Below are 23,073 nucleotides of genomic sequence, written 5' to 3'. Positions count from 1 at the left end.
GAGTTTCCTAGCAAGCAGTAATACGATCCAAATTTGCTTGAGAGTCATCATTGTTCTTTGAAACAACACACTGAACAACTTTCCACCACATCAATGTCTTTGGAACAAAACCATGATTCACCATTTGCCTCAAAACCCAGTCCATTTCCACAACCGACTTCGTTTCACAAAGCCCCAAAACCATCTTCTTGTAAGACAGAAAACTGGGTCTCATACCCCATGAAATCATCTGACTCATCATCTCTTTAGCTTCCAAGTTCCTCTTTTTATCCAAGAGACCATACAACACCTCCTGATAAGTCCCAGGATTTGGTTCACACCCCTTTACCTTCATTCTCTCTAAAAGATCAATCCCTTCTTCAACTCTACCTTTCTTCCTAAGCCCTGAAATCAAAATGTTAAACGTGATAGTATCTGGTTCGATTCGTTCCTTCTCCATCCTCTCCAACAATTTAAAAGCTTCTTCGAACTTTCCCTTATTACAGAAACCACGAATCAAAGGAGAAAACGTCATCACATTAGGCCGTGATTTTTGTTGAGGAAATTCGTCGAGCAGTTGGAGTGCAGCTTCTAAATTCCCACTCTCACAGAGTCCTTTGATGAGTATATTCAAGCAACAAGCATCGATCTCAACACCTAGCTTAGGAGCACTCACAAAGATCTTATGAATCTCATCGAACAACTTCGCGGAAACAAGTAAATTCAGTATGAAATTGAAACTCTTAGAACTTGGCCAGCATCCAAAATCCGGCATACCGAACAATATCTCGATCGCTCGGTTGATTCTTCCGGCTAAGTTCCCGTAAATCCTCATCAAATTGTAGAAAAACTCCTCTGAGAAACGACATCTTTTCTCAAGCTTTATAGTTCTCATTACTTCTTCGATTTCATCGTACATTTTAGCTTGGCCAAACTTGTTGATCATAAGGGCGTAGAGAGATTCCGTTGGTTGATAGTCTTTCCGTTTAGAGTAATGCTGGTAAGCTGGCAGCAGGAAGCTCGGATCTTTGACATTGTCGAAGATTTTCAAAACTTCGTTTGGGGCTAACCAGTCCTTGTGCCTTAGCCTGGCGAGTCTATCGTCACCGGAATATCGTTGCGAGGACGACGTATATCTATCTGAAGATGATGATGAGAGAATACGAACACCAGAAGATGAAAGTGATTGGCTTCTTCTGGGATTTGAATTCGATGTTGCAGACAGAACAAGCCTCCGAAGAATCATTGTTTGTTTTTGCTACACAAACTCTTGAACTAGTAACTGTATAAATATGATTTTGAAACCAAAACGGTCCAAGAAGAAATTAAACCAAGTGGTTAAAGTATTCAGATATTTCGGTTCAGAAAGTTTGTTTGATTAAATTGTGGTTTAGTTCCGGTTTACAAGACAAATGTACCGAACATTTTGATTCGCTTCCAAGTTGTAGCAGCAATTAGGATTCCACTTTGGTTCGGAGCGGTTTTAATGTACAAGACTCCTAATTCACTATGTTGAACAACAGTGATATATTTGGTATGAACCGGATTTTTGTACAGAGCAAATAATAAGTGAAATAGTTACAACATGTACAAAAGCAGAAGAGTGGAAGAAAGAAAAGAGGAATATGTTCATCGATTCTTCTTCTTCCCTGCAAGAATAGGTTGAATTTGAAGTCTTCTGTTAAAAGCTTCGTTGAATAGAAAACGAGTCTGAAACGCAGAAATAATAGGAAGCCATGCTAAGATAGCCATTGGTGCAAACAGAACAACGCCCATTCCATAATCATAAGCTCGAGCAAGAACCTGTGTGAACTCCCATAAGCTCGTTCCTTCTATCTTTGGCCTAACCGCTTGTGCAATCTGCAACAACGATTTAAGGGATGTCATAAGAAAGTAAATGTGATATTCTTTTTAGAAACAGTGAGAGGTAGATTCATTTGTGGTACCAGAATCAGACCCCAACCAGTGGGCAAGAAAGCTAAGCAAGAGACTAGAAGGTCCTTGACAGAGAGGTGACAGATGTTTGCTAGAGTGATTATGATTGTAAGTATGCTCACGAAGACGAAGACTTTGAAGAACCGAAACACGAGATGCTTTCTTGTGCTGAAGAGTTGTCTTCCTAGGTCTACTGCCTGCGAGAGAAAACAGAAAATATTGTTTAGCTTGAGTTTGGTTCTGTTTTTATGCATCTTCTTATTATTCACAGCAAGAGAAAGAGAGATTTTACCTTGACTGTGAAGAATGTGGCGAGAATCACGACCCAAGAAAGCGCGTAGACTATGATATTTGTGTTGCTTTGGGTAATGTCAAGGTGATATACCAAACCATACTGATACACAAAGAACCTGAGGGACAAAATTATCTCCAAACAGCGAGCTCCAACACCAGAGCCACGTAGATGGGCTTGCTCGTCGTTCCACCAAGATTGCCAGCTCTTGTCTTGCTGAATCCCTATTCCACCTTGCTCTTTGATCCACCTGTTCCAGTCTCTCCAGTCACCGACTATTATTTCCCAGGTAAAGCCTGAAGGGTTGAAGAGAAACGGGGCGCATAACCAAGTAAAAGACATGAACCACACTGAGAAAGTGATGAATGAGTAAGCCATGTTGCTTTGAGATGTATGCTTGAACAACTCGTAGACGACCAGAAGAATCATGAGCTCAAAACCTTTGATGAAATGGCTTCGAGAATATAATCTGTAATTTTCACTGAAGTTGGCATGGAACACCACTACTTTACGCCCTGTGGGTCTGTATTTGGCACCTCCATGGAGAATTGTTCTGCCAAAGTAATGCGTTTTAGTTCCTAGAGAGAAAGTGAAGAAGAATGCAGCAAGCTGTAGCTGCATGAGTATGAAATCTTGAAAGGCTATAAGAAATCCTTTCTCCAACCCAATCTCCATCACCATTGGTAGACCGGTCAAGAGACCTAGCTGGATAAATGATTGAGAGGCAAGGGCTGTTTCCAATGATTTTATGTTTTTCACCTTGGCCTCAAGAATAAGCGTCTTCTGCAACCCACTGAGTACGAGGTAGAGTTGACCATAGAGATAAATATAAATCCCGATCACGGAAATCTGTACACACGTCAAAAGAAATTAGAGCTCATCTACAACTGAAACAATTATTCAGCTAAAGTTTTATGAACGTTACCAAGCTACTGAAGTAGAATCCAATGGTTGTGAAATAACAAGACAACATTCTGAAGAAATCAAAACGTTGTCCTAAACGGTATATGTCACGGCTAATAGTCTGTTCACTGTTTCCGTTAGCCACCTTGGCCTCAAACTTTGAGATTTGATTGAGGCCAACATCACGACCTTTTCCAACTTGGAGGTACTCATTGTAGGTTATGCATCCACGTCGTAAGGTAGTATTATAACCTACATAATACAAAGAAGAATGTAATTACAAGTAAATCTTATGAAATCGCTGAGACAACTCTTTAATATGTGATTTCATACCTGCGAAAACGTCCTCGCTTAAGTTAATAGTTCTCGATGATTTACTGATGCCACCCCTTGTTATGTGAAATATTCTGTCGAAGACATCTGGATGCCCATAGTGAAACCGGACTCTATAAATCAGTGAAAAAAAAAGTTAGGTTTTTGTAGCCGCAGCAAGTGGAAACTGTGATTTTGTGGGTTTAGGACTTAAGGGTTATTGCCTGAGAGGATTAGCAAGAAGCCTTTGACCGATTGTGACAAAACTGGTTTCTTGATATGACATGAACCATGCTAGAGAAGAAACACTGCAATATCAGAAACTCAGTAAATTCCATGTTTATGAGATATACCATGTTCTGGTTGTTACGGGGAGAATGGTATTTATATGCATGTATGCATGTGTGGAACAAACCTTCCGGTGAATATGTGTTCCCTTAAACCAAGAATTGTTGGAGGTCTTCTTCCACGGTTTCGAAGAAATTCTTGAAGGAGATTTCTCATTTTGAAAGCCTCTTCCAGGTAGTGATCCTATCATTTATGTCAGAAGTTTAGAAGACACAAAGGCGGTTCATTAATTATATTGTAAATCCAAGAGGCAGAAAACTTACTTGGTTCATGTCGATCGTCTGAAGTGCTTCACCTCGAGTGAAAACTATGGCGTGATTTTGATTCTCAGGCTTTCCCTCTCCAATGTTAGGTGGTCCAGGAAGTTTGACACGGTAAATTTCCTAGATTATCAAAATCAAGTTTGGTCATCGACTGTTACTATGATTTTACAGTTCAACTTGTACATCAAATTATCAAGCATTGTAGGAAAGTTATTGATACCTGATCGAAACCGTTAACAGCTTTTACCAATATAGAGTAGTAAACCTTCTTTGGAACATCCAACACGATTTCTTCCCTCTCCTCAACGTATGCAACACGGAGAGATGGATACCTAAGTGCAACAGTCATGTAACAGTGCTTTAGGGAAGCATGTACAACTTTGGCTACTAAATCTAACTGAGATCATGTACAATTTTAAAAGCTTACTTTATCATCAGGTCAAGTATATCCTGCGCGTGAGGATCCCCAGATGATTTTTGGGCTCCAAACATTTGGCAAGAAACAACATACGTGAATTTCATATCTGCCAATGCATCAAGTTGTGCGGCTAAAGGTCTGTTACTTCGTTCCACGTCCTTGTATCCTTCAAGAATATCTAGAGGAGAAACAGGAGTATATTGGAATCAACCAAAGAAATTGCAAAGATCATAGGCTAGAATCAAGCTGACAAACCCTCGTCATCTGCCATGTCAAGGAAGGCTTGCAATTTCAGAGCTTCTCGGCAATACATCATACCACGAACTGTATTAACCATGAAAACAAAACAAAATTTTGTTAGTTCGCTATCAAAGTGTGATAAGGGTCAATTAGACAATTTTCACATACACTTATTCGTCTCACCTGTTCTACTCAATGTTTGTCCACGAAATGATGCCCAGTTTCGAAGCTCTTCTTCTTTACCCTCTTTCTTTAAGGCGTCTAAATTATCACATCCCATTCGCTCAAGAAAGTTTTTCCACTCATCTAACAATTCAAAAATTAGAACCTTGAAACACAAACAGAGAAGACAGTCACAAATCAAAATGAACACGTATTGTGACTTACCTGGAAAAATCTTCTGCATATAAAAGATGATTGACACACTAGACTTGGTGGAATGTAGTTCGTTCGTTGAATAGTTAATATCCTCCTGATAATGCGGTGTCAAAACACTGCAACCAAAGTGTTAGTCATCAATTGATGATCCAAGCATGTACTCCTTTTCTAGTTTCCTAGAGACTAAAGTAATAATTTGTATATCTTTTTAAGGTAAAGTCGTGAAGGCAGACCTGAATGACATCATATTGCGTACTTTCGGAGCATCGGGCATATCCATGAAAAGCGAAGTAGCAAAGAAAGATAGGCGCCGCCGAGCATCTAAGTTCTCTGGTATGTCCATTGCACTATCTTTGACAGTTAACAATAACAGAAAACGCTGGATCTGACAAAACCAACATAGAAATATCAGCACAGTGCAGCATTTTCGCAGGGTTGGATCATTTAAGAACACATTGCAGCACGCTCATATGGTACCTGTTCACTCAATGAAGCACTATCTGGCAGCGGAAAATGAATGCATCTCCATTCTCCGTAGGATTCAAACAACTGTGGTTCTATAACCCTCATAAAAATACCTGTGTCTTCTCCTGACCCCTCCCGAGACTGGAGCAAATCCAGAATTCTAAACATTCGAAGAATTATTAAGGAAGTTTAGCCTGTTCAATCCTTCACAGAAAGAGAACTAAAAGCAACAGGGGTTTCATAACTTCGAAATTCACTAACCTGTCACCATGTACCATCATATCATTTGTTACTAGCTCAAAGATATCCTGAAGAGCCTTTACAAGTTTACCATGCAGTTCTTCGCTTTTCTCAACCTGGAGTTGCTCGGCACTTCCCTCAACCTGGAATGTACAGAAGAACTTACGTATTAAAAATACCCATTGGAACTACTACATTTATAAGAAAACAGCTGACACAACGCCACAAGATAATTACCAGGAGTTGAACCAGCTCAATACATTTGTCATGCAACGCTGGGAGCTCAGCCATCTTAAATTCTTCAAGCAAACTTGACTGTCTGATGCTTTCCTCTATCTCGTTTATTATACCAGATATAATCCTGAGCCAATATCAAATATATAAATTAAATACCGCAGCCAGCAGAAAAAAAGCAAAAGTTGTAACTAGAGGAGGCTACTAGAAGGCATTACTTTTTCTCAAGATCACCAACAACAAGAATCTGAAGAATGTACTTCAAAGATTCATAGCACTCTTTTACTGCGTAGTACATGTACTCGTCTTTCCGAATCCTTCGATAGAGAACCTCATCCTTCCCGACAAAATCTTTTGCAATGCTCAGAGCTGTTGAAAACTAGTAAGATGGGGCAGCTATATTTACCAACAAACCGAAGTTCCACCAAAACAATTGTGTAGAAAATATTTTAAAATGTACCTTATTTGCAAGGAGGAAAATGGGCCAACGGATGATTCCTGATAATACCTCCGATGACAGCGGCATCGTCATCAAATCTAATTCCCTGAAGATAAAAATATACACTTATTAGCTATGTTTATATGTCAGAAGTTTCTGACTCAGAACTTTACATGCAAGCAATACAGAAGGGAGCAATTTACTTGTTACTTATCAGATCTTCTGTTCTGAAACTGTTAATGACTTGGTTCCAGACCAAGACAAACTTGGCCATACTATTTTTCTGGCCATCAGACCCCTGCAAAGCAAAGTACACGACTTTTTTATGAAACTCATATATAGTCCAGCTCATTAAAAGATGTATAGTTTAGTCTTTGGGCATATACACATGGTCGATTCACACAATCTCTTACCCTGCCTAAATTGAAGGGGAAAAAACCTCTTTGTTTTCTCCTTTTCTCATCTTTTGTTGAGTGTGGAATAAGGGATGCATTGAAAGCTGAAGGTAAAGTATGAAACCGGCCTCTCAACATGCCTAAAGTTCGAATCTGAAAAGAAATAGAGGAACATGTTAACTCTGGAAACAGCACACCTGGCAGGAAAATGCAAAAAATGACAACTCACGCATAGCAGAAACATGTGCTTACCTCACCAAGGTGGTGCAGAACACCATACAGTCCACCAAAGATCGTACAGTAAACTGAATACCATATTTGTGTATCCATGAAATAGACCTGAAAGTTTAGCATTTGTCTCAGAATTGAAGGTATGCATGGGGATGGAAATTCACCTACTGAGAACTCACCACCATTATTGGCGCCCATACTGCAACAATTGCAGCAGCATTACTCTTCACTATAAAAGGAGAAAACAAAAAGTTCTTTAGTGTGCTGCAATACATAATTTACAACAGAAGAGAAAAAATAAAGTATAAGAGTAAACCTTCTGGGAAAATTTCATGCCATTCATAATTCCGCACACCAACTTTCATTATCAGTCGTGTAGGTTCTATTAGAGGCTTTATCTGAATTTCCAGATCATGAAAATGTAAGAAACTGTTTGAACTCAACACATACAACATCAGGTATCAGTAGCACCTATCTGGAAAATACATCAGTTCGTTACCTCAAATGCATAGCTGAAAGCAAACTTGGTCAGGAGAACCAGAATCCAGAAGAAAGTGTATCTGAACAGAAATAAAAATAAAAACCACAGAAAAATAGAAATGACTAGACTAACTAAACAAATATAGAGGAAATTTGGCTCGGGGCATACTTGAATTGTGACACCTGAGTTTCTTGCATTCCTCGCCCAACATATAACCTAGGCTGCAAACAAATCGGCTAGCAGCTTAGAAAGTAATCGGATGGTAACTTGTAAAGTGAGTTTGAAATGCACCAAAAGTAAAACAGACTAACTGAAAACATTGTTCGAAACATTAATGTGCTTTCATGCTCAACCGTGAGAAATTTGCTCAAAAATGTGGAGTTTCTGAGATTTAAGTACCTGTCCCCACCAAGACAAAGTTTTAAAGATGCCATGATTGGAGGTCTCAATGTATTTGCTGATGGCAGGAACGAAAAACAAGACCAACTCAATTGCACTTCCTGTCAGGTATATCGTGACTGCCACCATGTATGGAGAAAAACACCATTCACCAAGCCAGGTTTTGTAATTTGTGAAATAACAAATGTATTTCCTTCTTGAATGAGAATACAGCACTGGTAGAATAATAGTCCACATCGCAGCAAAGCCCAACTTCACCAACCGCTTCTTCTTTTCATTGATCGGCATTGTGTTTCTTGCTTTCCACTTGAAGATTATGTCAAGAATACCTGCAACAATCCCCATAAAATGTTAGCAGTAAGTATTGTATCTTACGTTTAATTTTGAAGAAATGGCTGATAACCTTTTATAAGCTTTAGAATTGCTGAGGTAATGAAAATGCTCATGACGTCTTCGAATATATTAGCATTAAACACTTGGAGTGGAGATCCCACATCATGACAAGCCATAATTATCAATGCCTGAAAGAGAAATAGGAAATTCATCATTTGCAAATCTACTGGGAATGTAATTTGAATGATGAAAAAGCAGAAGAAGAACCTGTAGGGACAAAACAAAGAAACTCCACATTCTGTCAAAGCTCCGGAATATCTGCCAAAAGGAACGAGTCTCTACAAAATTTGTCTTCCCCAGCCATCTTGAGGTTGGTTTAGGTTGTTCCTCACTGAGAACCTGCAGTGACGAGAAGATCACATGAGATATATAACTATGTAGCGTTTTGAAACATACAAGAGAATTTGTTATGAATTCAAAAGCAATGCAATTTGCTGAACCTAAGAATGTTAGTCCTACTGACGACCCCATTTATTGTTCTTTCTGAATTCTGACTTTGGAAGCCGTTCACACGCCAATTGACCAATTTTAATAGTGTGCTTACTTAGATATTAAGCGATAATATGCTCCGTAGTCTCTTGAACAAGCTAGGAACACCATACTGCTATGACACAAATGAACAGGCTACTGATGAATAAAGCTTCCATTATTCTTTAGGTTACTTAGTGTGTATATGCAAATGCATAATCAGGGGAAGAGATCCATGAGTTACAAAAACATGTACCCCAAGTTCTTCGTCATCCTCTATTTCTTCATCCGTTTTCTTTGTCTGCTTGCGAAATCTAAGCATTCCTCGCCATCTCCCTGGTTTACTGGTTTCTGATGATTCTACACAGAAAAAATCGTGCTCGGGACGCATTGGCCAACCTATTTCGAAGCATTCAAGAGACCTGTGGAAGACGTAAAAAACTGATTAGTGATGTTCACGGCTTTTAAACACAGATATGGTAGCAAAGAGATGTAATATGGTGAATATTCTGACCAGAAGAACTCGTTCAGATCATCGTAGTTTCTCCACATAGAATGATCAGCAGTTCCATTCTTATTCTTCTCAGCTTCCTGCAGGCATATACTATACAATTGACTACTCACTTTAAAGTTAATTCAAGCACTTCCTCAAACAGAAATTCACCTTTTGGACAACCATGTATATGGGAGTAACTACATCCGCAAGGAAAGATTCGTGTCCTCCACCATATGCTGGAGCAACCTTCTCCCCAGTTATCATACTAACTGCACCGGTTAAAACTCCATGCAATTCATATGCCATCTGAATTACCATCAACATCAACATTGTGAATATTGATCAGACTGACTGATGAACTTTCTAAGAAGATGTATTAATAACATAGAAACAGAATTTTCCACTTACGTGGTGGAAAATATAACACAGGCACTCTGGCATGAACCTCAAGTTCGACGCCTCTCCCCATATGAGAAGGTAGAGTCCTATATACAATGTTTTATATTGTAGGGCTTCCTGTTTCACATAGGGCAACCTGCAGGTAGATCGTGAGACGGAACAGTTAGAAATAAATGGGCTAAAGAGATGAAAAACATCGAAAGTGAAAAGATGAAAAATTACCTAATGTTATTTTTTCTCCCAAGAAATTTGCACCAGTTCGTGTAGTTCTTAAAAAACTTCTTCATCAATGCATCTACTGCCTCATCACCAGACTGGTTACAAAAAATTAAGATAATGTCAGTTTCAAAGATGGAGAACTTAATCAATTAATAAAGAGTCGAAATAATACAACACCTTTGGAGCTGAAGACTGCTTCTGTGGTTGCCGTATAATGGTGTTACTGAGTAGTAGAATCAGATGCTCTCTCTGATTGGCAACATTTCCATTCTAGCAGCAAAAAAAATTGAAAGTCTGGTCACCATGTGTAATTACAGTCTTTACAATACCGATAGCAAGTTCCTGACAAGTACCTGGAACCCAAAGGCATACTGCAGAAATTCAAATAAATCCAGAAAAGGCTGGTGTCTCTGAAATTCCTCTGGAGGAGGCAACCCGCGAGTGTTACGTACAATTGCAACAGCAGCTTTAATCTGTATTTTAGGACATAAAGGAACATTTCACCATTAAAATTTCAATATGCTGAGTTACATAACTATACTACAATGGAAAATCATAATAAGCAAGTGGCAACAATTCTGTTTCCCAATGAGGCCATGTATCTTTATACCTCAGGCAGATGCATAATTGCTTGGTGTACCCCTCCTTTATCGAGAGGAAGAATGTTATACGGCACATAAAATTCAGATTTTGCTCGAATACTTTCTCTATCCGCAATGGCCTACCAGGAACAAAAATATTTCAAGTTAGACATGCAAAATTGAAATCAATGCAAAGTTATATAGATTCTGGTGGAGAGAAACAAAAAGATTAGACAAGAACCTGCGGGCCAGCGCCACTTGTGACTGTCTTGAGAACTTCATACAAAACAGAAGCAATTCTGCGTGCGTTAATCAACTTCTCTCGCTGACTATCAAGATAAAAATTCCAAAGGTTAGTGTTAGCTCGCTGAAATTGAACTTCAACTAGCTACAGTCATTAGATACCTGTTATCCAAATTGAAAGCTGCACCATGTCTGATAATATATTCCTTGTAAGCATGATAAACACGTTTGAGTTCCCGAACATCACTCTTCTCCTTTCTTCTTCTCACAGTGAACTCTTCATCCTGCAAAAGTAAAGTGATGATTTTTTAGAAATTTCATGACTTATTCAAAAACTTTCTACTCATCTGTTTGATGACTTGCCAGTTCAAGCCTTTGAAGAAGAGAAGTTTTGAACTGCCGTACACCTCTTCCGGTAGAGTTTCTATCCATGTGGTGGGCTATCTCGAAAGCATGAAATCGGCCTGCAGCGACAGAATTTCAACATTGGTACTCAAGTATGATTCTTCAACAAGAAAGCTTGAATTTCGAAGAAAAACTCAGTGAAATATTGACCTACAAAATTAGGGAAGAGGAGAGAGTGAACTCACATAGATAAGCAATTCGAGGTTCCTCAGACTCAACCAAGTTAGCAATACGAAGAAACCTCTGAATCTCGGAAGCTAATGTCGCTGGAAGCCTCTCGCTATCAAAAGGCTCCGACGACACATGTTCCCGAAAAGTTAGGGATCTCGTGAACTCGGTAGCACGTTCCGGCGAATCTTCACGAGGACCCAGAATTGGCCGTGAGTAACTCGTGCTAGGAACATCAATGGGATCAACGGGGACGATTTCGTGAGACATGTTTTGGGAGAAAATCAATCAGAATCAGACGAATTAAGCTGATTCGTGTTCTAGGGATTAGGTCGTCGGTGGGGTTTTGGAGGGAAGCATCGGAAGGAGGGAAGAGAGGAGTGGAGAAGGAAGGAGTTATATAAAGAGGAAATTGCTTAGTGAGGTTAGTTTCCATGGCGGAATTTTTTGAAGAGAGAATGATGAATGGGTGCGATTTCCTCTTTTTGGCTTTTTGCTTTCTTTTATTTAGTTGGCCGTTCTTTTTTGAGAGGGAAAACTATAGGTTAATTTATTATATGGATTTATTTATTTCTCAGTAACAATAACAATATGTATTTTAATAACTAGAGAAAACTTTTAGAAAATATTCTTTTTAAAAAAATTTAGGAGTTAGATAGATGATAAAATTCTTGATTTACAGTAATAGAATTTGCGGCGAATTTTTGTTTTAAAAAAACCATGATTATTTTTTTGTCATTTTTTTTCATCGTTGGATATGTGAAACAATTTATTTTCACTTTACTGTAGCCTTTTGCTATTTAAAGTTACGTCATAGAGCTCTTTTAGTAATTTATAAATAGGTGATATAGTATATTTGGAAGAAATATAAATATTGACCGGCTTTTTTTATTAGTCTAATTGGGTTAATTAATTCACATACAAACAAAATAAAATAATAATAAACCTCGATTTTGGAAGAAATGTAATTTGGATTCCTAATTGTAACTTGTAAGTAGTAGGTCCAAATTTTTATTAGTACATGATGTGATTAAATCCTTGAAATCATTGTCATATTCATATAGAAGAAAGTTGAGATTTATTATTTATTATATTAAATCAATCAATAGAGGGAAGTGTTAATTAGTTTGCATAATTGGTCTTAAATGTCAGAAAGATTAAAGTTGGAAAGCTTAGCTTTTTAATTAAGTAAGCTTTTTTCTCCGAAACAAACAAATTACATACTTAATTAAAGTGAAAGTTAATAAGATAAGCAGAAACAGGCATTTTGGCACATGTAGTTTTACTAGTTTTGTTGATGGGAAAAAAAAAAGTGTTTGTTAATCTACACCATCAACGTGCATGGGAAAAGAAAAAACATTGAAAAAGTTTATTCACTGTAAAGCAGCCAAATCTTTTTCTAATGAATTGGAATATAAAGCATATACTTGATGTGCATTTGTATCTATTTCTTAGTCACTAAGAATATACTAAAGGACTATACAAAAATAACTTGGTGTACAAATCAAAACCAATTCTTTTTTTAAAAAACACCACCAAACTCAAGTTTTCTTTTTGTATTTTTATTGTTTGTCTTAAAATTACTCCTACGTTATTTATTCAACAACCTATATTCTAAAAATAGCCACTAGATTTATGGATAATTGATGTACTGGAAACAATAATTTAATTTCTATACATTAACCGGTGTATAATGAATGCATAGGTGATAGGCCTCCCGAAAAAAAAAAAGGTGATAGGCCTGTAGTGAAGCTTAATTGATGCTAGTTACGAACTACTAACCAAAAGTGTGTATCACTATTTAGTGTGATGAGCTGATGTCTGTGCCTGATATATAGAAATGGACTTTTGAGTATATCCACCACTATGTTTAATCAAAAGCCCATATCTTATGGGCCTTATGTTTTGGTTAAAGTGGGCCTTATGTTATGTTATGCAGTTTATAAGCAAATCAATATACTATGCTTTAACCCTTTTTAGTTTTCAAATCATCTTTATCCAATAAATTTTTAATATCTTATGGTTTAAAATTTTATTAAAAAAAAACTTTCACCTCCAATCAGCACTATGTACGGATATTGTTTATGTGTCACGATCTGAATCCAAACTCCCGTATTTCATGTTGCCGACAAAAAAAAAGCTCTCATTACCAAAAAAAAAAAAAAGAAGTTGTTATGTATATTTCTAAAGTCAATAAACATGATTTTTTTTTTTTGCTATGAAAATAAACATGATTTTCACTCAGAAATTATGATTACGTTCAAGATTCTATAACCAAATTCATTCATTCCACACCAAGAGTCTCAAATAAACCAGCCCATTTGATCACTTATGTAAGTTATGTTACTATCATTTGATATGACAGTGGACATGCCTCTAGAGTCTACCCCTTTTTATCATAAATTAATTATGCGAATATGCATCCATTATGTAATCATGATTCATGAATAACAAAATCCAATAAATATTTTGGTGGGAATTCAATGGCTAATGTCGTTTCAAATTTCTTTTAATTTTATACCATTTAAATATTCGACTATTTCTATTCAACAAAATGTACAAATTTGTAGTTCTGGCTATCGTCAACGGGTATTCATTGGATAGAAAGGGAGAAAAAAAAACTTCCTAAAAGTTACCGTAATTAGCACGATCATGTTTTTTTACATCAAGTTATATTATGGTTAAAATATACTTTGTAAAAACATTAATCATTAAAAACAAAAAACAAAAAACATTTGAACTTTCATATGTTTGCATCCGGCCGCTACAGTTACATCTTGATGCATGCTAGTCTTGATAATCACGAGAATCTTTTAAAATAATTCTATGTATATTGGTATTGCTTTCTCAACAATCATAATATATATATATATATATAAAAACATGTAACGTCAACATACATAACATTTACGAATACATACATAAAATTTAAAAGATTAGATAACTGATTAAAACAGCCTCCCTTTCTTCTTTCCTTTTAATTTGTTAAAGATTAATGAAACAGCCTCTTATTCCTTCTTTTTTTGGGGGTTAACGGATTACGAAACAGCCTTTGTTATATTATGACTTCACGAAATCAATCAATACATAACTACATCATTATTCTCTTGCCATAGAGAAAGAGTTGGTTCCTCAAATGTGAGTGCATAGTTAATATGAGAATAATAATCACCACCTTCAATCTCAAGAACACCACTATCTACCACACCATCCATGTAAGAAAGTTCCGTACACCAATTCATCATCTCATCATCATTTTGCAACGAAATCATACCAATATCAAAGTCGTTAAGCCACCCAAAATCATCTTCAAGACCGGATATCGTCTGTTGCATATTCATTTTCCTAGCTTCTATGGTTGGAGAACTCATGTTGATCTCCACTTCTAGCGACCTAATCACACGGTTTAGTTTCTCTTCTTCCTCTTTGTTGATGCTACTATGATTTTCGACGGGCGATTCTTCTTCCAAAAACGACAAGATAAGCTCATCGTTGATAATCTCCATGCCGCCTTGATGTTCAAAACCATATTGCGTAGACGCCATTTGTGAGAAGAGAGAAAGAGTTCAAGAAGATCAAATATAGTATATAACTTTGGAAATATGTTATGGCTTGAGCCAAAACTAACGTCTTATATATAGAGAAAGGTTAATTAATTAATTAGGCATATTGGCGTATGAGAGAAGATGTCCCCCCACACTACACGACCAATCATGTGATCATATGTAATGTGATATGATGATATTGATGATGATAATAATAGTTAACAATAAATTATAAGAATAGGATAGTATAGCTTTTGGCCTAACAACTGATAATGGACCATCGATGAGACATGACTGAATGAAATTAATTCTTGGGCATGTTTATATAATAATAAAGTTAGTTGAATGTCAAATTCCAAATGTACAAGTGGAATATGCGTATAGGCAAGATCTTTCAAGTTTGGTACAATGCACAACCCACTTATAGATATGGTTTTAGGACAGGCAAAGAAACAAAGCCGAGACATCTACTTTACTCGTGTTTGCATTTAATTTAGGAACAAATCAACGGACGTAGAATTATTTAATTTTTATAAGGAGAACTTTTTTAAATGCTTCGGATAATATGTAGACAAAGAAAAAACCACTACTATAAAAAAACATATCCATAAAGTAATTATTTTATGGAAGATTTTATTCTTGAGGAATTGATTTGTATATGAAAGAATAAATTAAATGAAATGTCAAAATTCAATTCACACACCAATGCCATCATCTTTTTAATTCATAAACCATCATCATTTGTATAATAGATTAAATGGAATGATTCGGATATCTTAAGAAAAAATATCAAAATTCTACAAGTTCATATGATTAGTAATCAATGGAGAAATCCAGTTATTTTATGAGTTATCATAGACTAGAGAACTAAAATCAAATTCGTGTGTGATGTCTCAGCATTTGTAAAAGCTATATATATATATATATATATATATCTACTTTAGAATAAATTAAAAGTCTAAATCAAACTAATAAATAACAATTTCATAAGTTTTATAATTTGTACAAATGAACAATTACCACGCCAATAAAAACGGTTCGGGACACTACCATGTATATAGGCTTGAAATAAATATGATGCAGGCTAAGAATGCAAATGGATGTCACAATCACAATACACGTACCGACACAAAATTGATAAATAAAGATATACAAAAAGGAAACTTTAATTTAGGGGGTCGTATACGATATGCTTGATAAGGTACGTACGTGTCACATGTGGGTGTTGGACGTTGGAGAAGAAATGATTTGACCGAATAAATGAGATCCAATTCGAAGCATCATAGCGTTTAGCACGAGTGGTGGTTCTTATAGTGGACCGACCCACTCCTTCTTCGTCGCATCAATTATCGCTCGGTTCACATGTCTACACCTCTCTTTTGCTCTTCTTTAATCTTCTCCAATTATTCTCCAATATATTTGTCGGATTACCTCCTAGAGTCCTATACTATATTTGACAAAAAAACTTTTTAGTTTTTAATGTTGATATGGTGTCAAAAATTATATCGGAAATTATTTTATGGGTTATATCATATATAGTGATCTAATAGAACATGGTTTTTGATTCTTAAAACTAAAAGTATACGGAGTTTATGGTAAAGTCGTCTTGTAAACATTTACAAGCTTATAATATCAAACCACGCATCAAACTATTATTACAGAAATTTCGTGTTTTTTCCCTTCTAATTAATTAATACAAACATTTGAGAAGATGAATAATCGATTTGAAATCTTTTTTTGAGAACATAAGCAAAATAAATAAATATACATGTCAGGTCAATATGCATGGTGTTGACCAAGTTAATTAATTAAGGATCTAATACAAATTAAGAAGTAACGGTAACGTATGATGGAGATAAAATACCCTTTAATTACTATATATACGACGGGCTTGCGTTTGCGCTGATAGAAACCCTCGATATTTTCCCGCCTTTCCGTGGAATCAACTCATGCGGGCGATTTCAACCACATGGGTTTATACTTGTGGCGTTTCCTCTGGAATATCAAATCTGGAAGAATCTTTCAGGTGTATGTCGTTTTGAAATATAATTACTTGTGCTGCGATGTATGAAAAATGGTAAGATGATCAAAGCAGACAAAGTGTTCGATGAAATGCCTGAGAGAACCACAACTAAACTTGTTATAGTTCGATGTCGGAGGAAGACTACTACGTGGTGTTCGCTTCTATGCCTGAGAAAAACGTGACTTAGCGTTAGGTAAAAGGGGGAATATTTATGGTTTCTTCGAACGCCTAGATAAGTGGTTATTTGAAAATAATCAAATTAAACGAGGCTATTAGCATCTTTTTTTCAGGGTGTGGTAGAAGAGAATTCTGAGATCGTATTAGCTTGCTGTTTGATGGGAACTTTTTTGTTGAAGCCAGAGAGGAGCCCTGAGAAAAATATGGTTGCATGAACTGCTATATATATGATTGAAGCTTGTTTCAGAGATGGGTTTGGTTTGTTTTCTGATAATTGAGACAAGTTGAGGTTTTAGTTAATTGAAGCACTTTTGCTGTCATGTTTAAAGCCTGTGGGAAGATTTTTGGGTTCGTTTCTTCCATTTCCTCTAGAGTCTGAGCATGACCAAATATTTGAAGCTTATGAACCTTTTTTAGAAGAAAGATGTGGTTTCCTTGGCAAATATAACCAAATGGATTTTCTAGGAAAAGGAGTCCTCTCTAAATTTGTGGAGTTGTTCTTAGTGTTAGCTAAATAAGGACAATATCAACTGTACCGTTATAGTATCTGTGTTTGTCAGCAGTGGAGAGCATGAGGAGGCGCTTCGTTGGTTTAATAAGATGTATGCTTTAGGAAAAAAGTTTCATCCAAAGCTCTGTGCTCTCAGTAGTGTGTGTTTGTCACAACATCTGCTTTGGCTGCATTGATCTAACTTCTATGAACTGCAGAATTGTGAAGATGAGCATGGCGTGTAACTTGTTAGTTCAAAATTCACTTACATATTCTCCTAGAACAAATCGATTATGAACTGTAAGTACTTAATTAATTCTCTGTATTTCACTTACTCTGATCAAGTGGCATAAACGTTAAGACAATCATTATGTTCTAGGATCGGACTTCACAAATTGGGGTACTTGATTTTCTCTACTTGTGATGTCAATCTTTTTATTAGAATTTCCTCCTATCACTACTTAAACGAAATCTGATTTGCATTCAATTATTCTAATCATTATTTTAAACTTCTTACTTTGTTAAAGTATGTACATAGATTGTTTACTTTTTCATCCCATAATTGAAAAATATTCATACTATATTGTTTGCAGAAATTACAATTCAAAATAACAGTGAAGCTGAAGATGTTGACCCTCATTGCTTCCAACTACAAGAAACCTATTAAGAAGAAAGAAAAACCTATTAAGAGCTCCACATTTATAAAGTTCTATTAGAGACGGTGGATAGGCCATGGCTACTACTGTTCATCTCAGCTCATTCTCCCTCTTCATCCAATCCAGAGGAAGAAGAGACAACTCCATATCTTCCGTCAAGAGTCTCAAAAAACGCACAGGTTTGTCTCCCTCTTCTGCCCTCACCTCACAAGGTGGCAGAGACATGATTCCACCAGAGGGAAAATGCAATGATCACAACTCTGCTTTTGATTTCAAGTTGTATATGATCCGCAAAGCCGAATCTGTAAATGCGGCTCTCGACGTTTCTGTACCGCTCCGAGAACCCCTCACTGTCCAGGAAGCCGTGCGGTACTCATTGCTAGCGGGCGGAAAACGTGTGAGGCCTCTGCTCTGCATTGCCGTCTGCGAGCTTGTGGGAGGCGACGAGGCTACTGCCATGTCAGCTGCTTGCGCGGTTGAGATGATCCACACAAGCTCTCTTATTCATGACGATCTTCCGTGCATGGACAATGCCGACCTCCGCAGAGGCAAGCCCACCAACCACAAGGTATGTTGTTAAATCATATAAAGGCTCAAAGAAATGCTCACTAGATTTGAATCGTTCATTGATTTTAGTAAATATTCACTCGTGTTGGACCAATTTTTGCTCAAACAAGGTATATGGAGAAGACATGGCGGTTTTGGCAGGTGATGCACTCCTTGCATTGGCGTTTGAGCACATGACGTTTGTGTCGAGTGGGTTGGTCGCTCCCGAGAGGATGATTCGCGCGGTGGTTGAGCTGGCCAGGGCCATAGGGACTACAGGGCTAGTTGCTGGACAAATGATAGACCTAGCCAGCGAAAGACTGAATCCAGACAAGGTTGGATTGGAGCATCTAGAGTTCATCCATCTCCACAAAACGGCGGCATTGTTGGAGGCAGCGGCGGTTTTAGGGGTTATAATGGGAGGTGGAACAGAGGAAGAGATCGAAAAGCTTAGAAAGTATGCTAGGTGTATTGGACTACTGTTTCAGGTGGTTGATGACATTCTCGACGTAACAAAATCTACTGAGGAATTGGGAAAGACTGCAGGAAAAGACGTAATGGCTGGAAAGCTGACGTATCCAAGGCTGATAGGTTTGGAGAGATCAAAGGAAGTTGCAGAGAAACTGAGGAGAGAAGCAGAGGAACAACTTCTAGGGTTTGATCCAAGTAAGGCGGCGCCTCTGGTGGCTCTTGCTAGCTACATCGCTTGCAGACACAACTGAATGGACTGATCATATCCTCAATGCATCAATCTCCTAACAAGTCCTTTTACTTAGATCTATGGTCTTGTTTCTTATAAATCATCTATGCCGTGTGATCATCTCTCTCATTTGTTTTCAAGTTGTATTATGTTTTTGAATCTTAATAATGTAATGTTCGAAAAATATCAATAAGATTTGCTCATAGGAACTAAATCGTAGCGTAAGGATTCAGATGATCAGAACTAAAACGTGAGCGCAAGTTTAGCTTATGGGTTTTCTTCACCCAAAACAGAGTATAAAGATCTGAATTTTTGTTATTGAAGCAGCAGCAAGAACGAATTCCAGACAAAAACCACAGTTGACCCGATGTGGTTCTTGTTGAATGCAGACCATGATATTCACAAACACTGCTGTATCGTAACTTGGAACGAACTTAATGCCAGTCAGAGATAGAGATTGAACATTGATTGCTTGGATTCTCAATTAATTCAATCATATTAAATGATTGTCTAACATTCTCAACATAATTCAGTCATATTAAATGATTTGTCTAATGAATGCTTTTAATGTTCACTAATGTGCCCAACCCAAACATTACAGAATTTAATAATAGCTTGGATTTTCCCACTAAATCAAACTAAATCTTCGTCTGACATTTTCCCTCGCAATATGTGTCCAACCATAAAAAAAAAAAAAAAAAACCACTAATTACGATTCGTAGTTACTTTATTTTGTTTTATTCAAATCAGCCATTTGAAAGTTTGAAGCATCAGCGCAAACATTAAGAACAGAGTTTCTCTAAATAGTTTTTCGTCTTTATCCTTTTTACAGTAACAACATGGAAGCAACAAGAATGGGTTTTGGTGGTCTTAGCGTTCCTCTCTCTCTCACGCCCAACCTCTCTCTCATTCCTCAGCGTTTGCTTGACAAGCACAATCTTTCCCTGAAACCGGTAAAGATACACCACTTGGTATGTGTAAGGTCTACTAAGAGTAGTGATGATCTTGAGACTAGTCGTCCTTCGACGTACTTTTCTCCTTCTCTTTGGGGAGATCACTTTCTCTCTGTTTCCCTCGACCACGCTGTAAGTGTATTCATATGAGCCTTTTTTCAAGAATCATGTTGCAGAAAACATGGTTACTGACTAGCCAATTTGTATTCATTTTCTAGGAATTTGTTGAACTAGAAAGAGAGATTGAAACTATGAAGCCGCTGGTGAAAGACATGCTCATGTCTTCTCAAAGCAGCGACAAGGAGAAGATTCGTCTCATCCATTTGCTCGTTAGCCTCGGGAGCTCTTATCATTTTGATAAGGAGATTCAAGATATCCTTAAACACAGTTTCACAAAGTTGGATGGCATAATAGTTGAGGAAGATGATTTGGAAACAATCTCCATTATGTTTGAGGTCTTTAGGCTATACGGTCATAAGATGTCTTGTGGTAAAAATATCAGTTTCCTTTATTCACATAAATACATTGATGAACCATGTTTAATTACTTATAGTGGATATACGGTTTTCTTTATTATTATTATTGTAGATGCCTTTGATAGATTCAGAGGTGGAGATGGGAGGTTTAAAGAGAGTCTAGCTAAAGATGTTAGAGGAATGCTACAGTTGTTCGAAGTCGCGCATCTAGGAACACTCTCTGAAGATATAATGGATGAAGCATTGAGGTTTACGCGGAATCACTTGGAGTCTTTGACAAGTGGTAACGTATCCAGTGCAAGTCCCCACATCTTGAAGCATATACAAAACTCATTGTACATACCTCGATACTGTAACATAGAAGTACTAGTAGCAAGAGAATATATATCTTACTACGAACAAGAAGAAGGTTACAACGAGATCCTGCTAAAGTTTGCAAAACTTAACTTCAACTTTTGCCAGTGTCATTACATCCAAGAAATCAAAACTCTCACCAAGTGACATTCTCATCTTCAACCTTGTTCATAACATTGGTCTCGATCTCCCAATTGATTTTCTTTTTATGGTTGCAGATGGTGGAAGGACTTAGATCTTGCATCTAAACTACCTTACATTAGGGATAGATCTGTAGAGAGCCATCTCGGGGGTCTGGGACCGTACTTCGAGCCACAGTATTCTCTTGGGAGGATCATAGTGGCTAAGACCATCATGATAATCGTTGTTGCGGATGACACATATGATGCACATGCAACTATACCCGAAGCTACGGTTCTTACGGAATATTTTCAGAGGTGCTATATATATGTGTGTGTGTGTTTATTCATATCTTTAAAATTTATTCAAGCGTGTGAAAAATCTTGGCATGACCAGGTTGAATATTGGTGCCGATGATAAACTATCAGGCTATTTGAGAATCGTCCTCGAAAGTGTGTTTGAAGTTATGGGAGAGATTGAACAAGAAATGTCACCGAAAGGAAGATCATACAGCGTGAAACAAGTGTTGGAAAGGGTAATGTATAAGCTGAACATGAAACTAACCAATGTACATGTATAGTTAGTGGACTCTAATTAGTTCTTTGATTCCAAACATCAGTTCAAGATCATTGCGAAGGCGTACAAACAGTTGACAGAGTGGGCACGGAAAGGCCACGTACCAACCTTTGATGAGTACATGAAGGTTGGATTGGTGACAGCTGGGATGGGTGATTATGCAGGATATTGCTTTATAGGAATGGAAGATATCAATGAGAAGGAAGCTTTTGAGTGGCTCAATTCCAATCCCCTACTCATCGACGCTCTGAATGTACTGTTCCGTATAGCAAATGACGTAGGAACCTACGAGGTACACCGCAAATCTTAGAGATCTCATTGGTTTTCTAGTGGTTTCTGTTTTCCTCTTCTTTTAGTCTTTCATGAACAAATGATATTTGTAGACCGAGATAAACAGAGGAGAGGTGGCTAATGGGCTCAACTGTTACATGAAACAATATGGAGTCACCAAGGAAGAAGCATCCCGTGAGTTGCGTAAAATGTACATATACAACAAAAAAGTGGTTGTGGAGGAGTTCATGAACTCACATGACCGTGTACCGCGCCAGGTTCTGCTGCGATGCCTAAACTTTGCACGCCTCTTCGATGTGATATACACAGAGGGTGATGGATACAGTGAGCCCAAAGGCAAAATCGAACACTTTATGACCTCCTTGTACGTCCACCCAATACCCCTTTCATAATGACGTCGAACTACACACACCAATTCTAAGTTAACCCTTGCTTCTTCTTCTTTTTTCTTTTTTAATAATCTCTTAAGAAGAAATTTTCTGACTCCGTTTTTCCTATTTGGTGATGTTGTGTAGCCTTTTGGGTTCTCTGTTTATTCACTGTTACGCCAAGGCAGATAATTTCTACAAAAAAAAAAATTCTTATGAGAGTAGCAAGAATGGTTGTTTTGTGACTTCCTGAAACCAAAAATGTCACCATGTCTTTTCTGCAAGTTTTATTCACCAATTTAGTTGTATAGCAAATTCACCACATAATTTATCGTTTAATCAAAACTAATAGATTTTGAATGTAATCACTTTTCCAATTAAATTTAGTTTATTAATATTCTATAGGAAAATATTTTAGACAGTATCAAAATTCGCAAGTATTGATTGCCACATTATAGCCATGTTGCATATTTT

General features: G+C 37.2%; 5 protein-coding genes and 1 long non-coding RNA gene across 11 annotated transcripts; 2 read left to right on the top strand and 4 right to left on the bottom strand.

Annotated features, from left to right (window-relative positions):
• Nucleotides 1-7: 7 nt before the first annotated feature.
• AT3G14580 (Pentatricopeptide repeat (PPR) superfamily protein) lies at nt 8-1,284 on the bottom strand (the record flags this gene model as incomplete). Its single annotated transcript, NM_112318.2, has 1 exon — nt 8-1,284. The coding sequence occupies exon 1, from the start codon at nt 1,223-1,225 to the stop codon at nt 8-10; it is 1,218 nt and encodes a 405-aa protein (NP_188076.1). The 5' UTR covers nt 1,226-1,284.
• A 72-nt stretch (nt 1,285-1,356) lies between these two features.
• Nucleotides 1,357-11,827, bottom strand: GSL04 (glucan synthase-like 4). Of its 3 annotated transcripts, NM_001202964.2 has the most exons (42): nt 11,342-11,668; nt 11,115-11,215; nt 10,914-11,035; nt 10,750-10,837; nt 10,538-10,648; nt 10,281-10,400; nt 10,105-10,197; nt 9,931-10,022; nt 9,718-9,844; nt 9,478-9,615; nt 9,328-9,404; nt 9,070-9,235; nt 8,553-8,684; nt 8,356-8,473; nt 7,953-8,281; nt 7,722-7,774; nt 7,572-7,632; nt 7,389-7,470; nt 7,252-7,301; nt 7,094-7,180; nt 6,860-6,994; nt 6,650-6,744; nt 6,468-6,552; nt 6,226-6,386; nt 6,011-6,134; nt 5,795-5,916; nt 5,647-5,693; nt 5,546-5,568; nt 5,302-5,453; nt 5,078-5,184; nt 4,874-4,996; nt 4,706-4,774; nt 4,460-4,628; nt 4,253-4,364; nt 4,033-4,152; nt 3,837-3,952; nt 3,646-3,729; nt 3,443-3,555; nt 3,132-3,361; nt 2,207-3,055; nt 1,926-2,111; nt 1,498-1,839 (listed from the first exon to the last, which is right to left on the bottom strand). In NM_001202964.2, the coding sequence occupies exons 1-42, from the start codon at nt 11,592-11,594 to the stop codon at nt 1,609-1,611; spliced, it is 5,853 nt and encodes a 1,950-aa protein (NP_001189893.1). In that variant the 5' UTR covers nt 11,595-11,668; the 3' UTR covers nt 1,498-1,608. The 3 variants fall into 3 exon arrangements, with proteins under 3 accessions (NP_188075.2, NP_001326811.1, NP_001189893.1); NM_112317.3 differs by having other exon boundaries at nt 1,357-1,839; nt 5,546-5,693; nt 11,342-11,827; NM_001338124.1 differs by having other exon boundaries at nt 1,424-1,839; nt 5,546-5,693; nt 7,572-7,584; nt 11,342-11,788.
• A 2,194-nt stretch (nt 11,828-14,021) lies between these two features.
• Nucleotides 14,022-15,174, bottom strand: AT3G14560 (uncharacterized protein). The gene has a single exon (NM_112316.3). The coding sequence runs from the start codon at nt 14,867-14,869 to the stop codon at nt 14,405-14,407; it is 465 nt and encodes a 154-aa protein (NP_566489.1). The 5' UTR covers nt 14,870-15,174; the 3' UTR covers nt 14,022-14,404.
• Nucleotides 15,175-16,749: 1,575 nt separating this feature from the next.
• GGPS3 (geranylgeranyl pyrophosphate synthase 3) lies at nt 16,750-19,674 on the top strand. 3 transcript variants are annotated; one of them, NM_001338122.1, is made up of 4 exons: nt 16,750-17,085; nt 17,183-17,859; nt 18,153-18,783; nt 18,893-19,674. In NM_001338122.1, exons 3-4 carry the CDS (start codon nt 18,292-18,294, stop codon nt 19,481-19,483), a joined length of 1,083 nt encoding a protein of 360 aa, NP_001319550.1. In that variant the 5' UTR covers nt 16,750-17,085; nt 17,183-17,859; nt 18,153-18,291; the 3' UTR covers nt 19,484-19,674. The 3 variants fall into 3 exon arrangements, with proteins under 3 accessions (NP_001319550.1, NP_001326728.1, NP_188073.2); NM_001338123.1 differs by having other exon boundaries at nt 16,750-17,859; NM_112315.4 differs by lacking the exons at nt 16,750-17,085; nt 17,183-17,859 and having other exon boundaries at nt 18,242-18,783; nt 18,893-19,671.
• On the bottom strand, nt 16,951-17,264 carry AT3G02985. The gene has a single exon (NR_140959.1). It is a non-coding gene; the product is annotated as an other RNA (long non-coding RNA).
• Nucleotides 19,675-20,224: 550 nt separating the features above from the next.
• Nucleotides 20,225-22,917, top strand: AT3G14540 (Terpenoid cyclases/Protein prenyltransferases superfamily protein). Of its 2 annotated transcripts, NM_112314.3 has the most exons (7): nt 20,225-20,546; nt 20,633-20,903; nt 21,003-21,387; nt 21,463-21,681; nt 21,761-21,899; nt 21,984-22,232; nt 22,324-22,917. In NM_112314.3, the coding sequence occupies exons 1-7, from the start codon at nt 20,301-20,303 to the stop codon at nt 22,621-22,623; spliced, it is 1,809 nt and encodes a 602-aa protein (NP_188072.1). In that variant the 5' UTR covers nt 20,225-20,300; the 3' UTR covers nt 22,624-22,917. The 2 variants fall into 2 exon arrangements, with proteins under 2 accessions (NP_188072.1, NP_001325469.1); NM_001338121.1 differs by having other exon boundaries at nt 21,984-22,917.
• The last annotated feature ends 156 nt before the right edge of the window (nt 22,918-23,073 follow it).

The sequence above is a fragment of the Arabidopsis thaliana genome, chromosome 3 (assembly GCF_000001735.4).
Source record: "Arabidopsis thaliana chromosome 3, partial sequence".
Taxonomy (NCBI): Eukaryota; Viridiplantae; Streptophyta; class Magnoliopsida; order Brassicales; family Brassicaceae; genus Arabidopsis; species Arabidopsis thaliana.
Note: the sequence above shows the minus strand (reverse complement) of the source record. Positions and strands in the feature narration are given on the sequence as shown.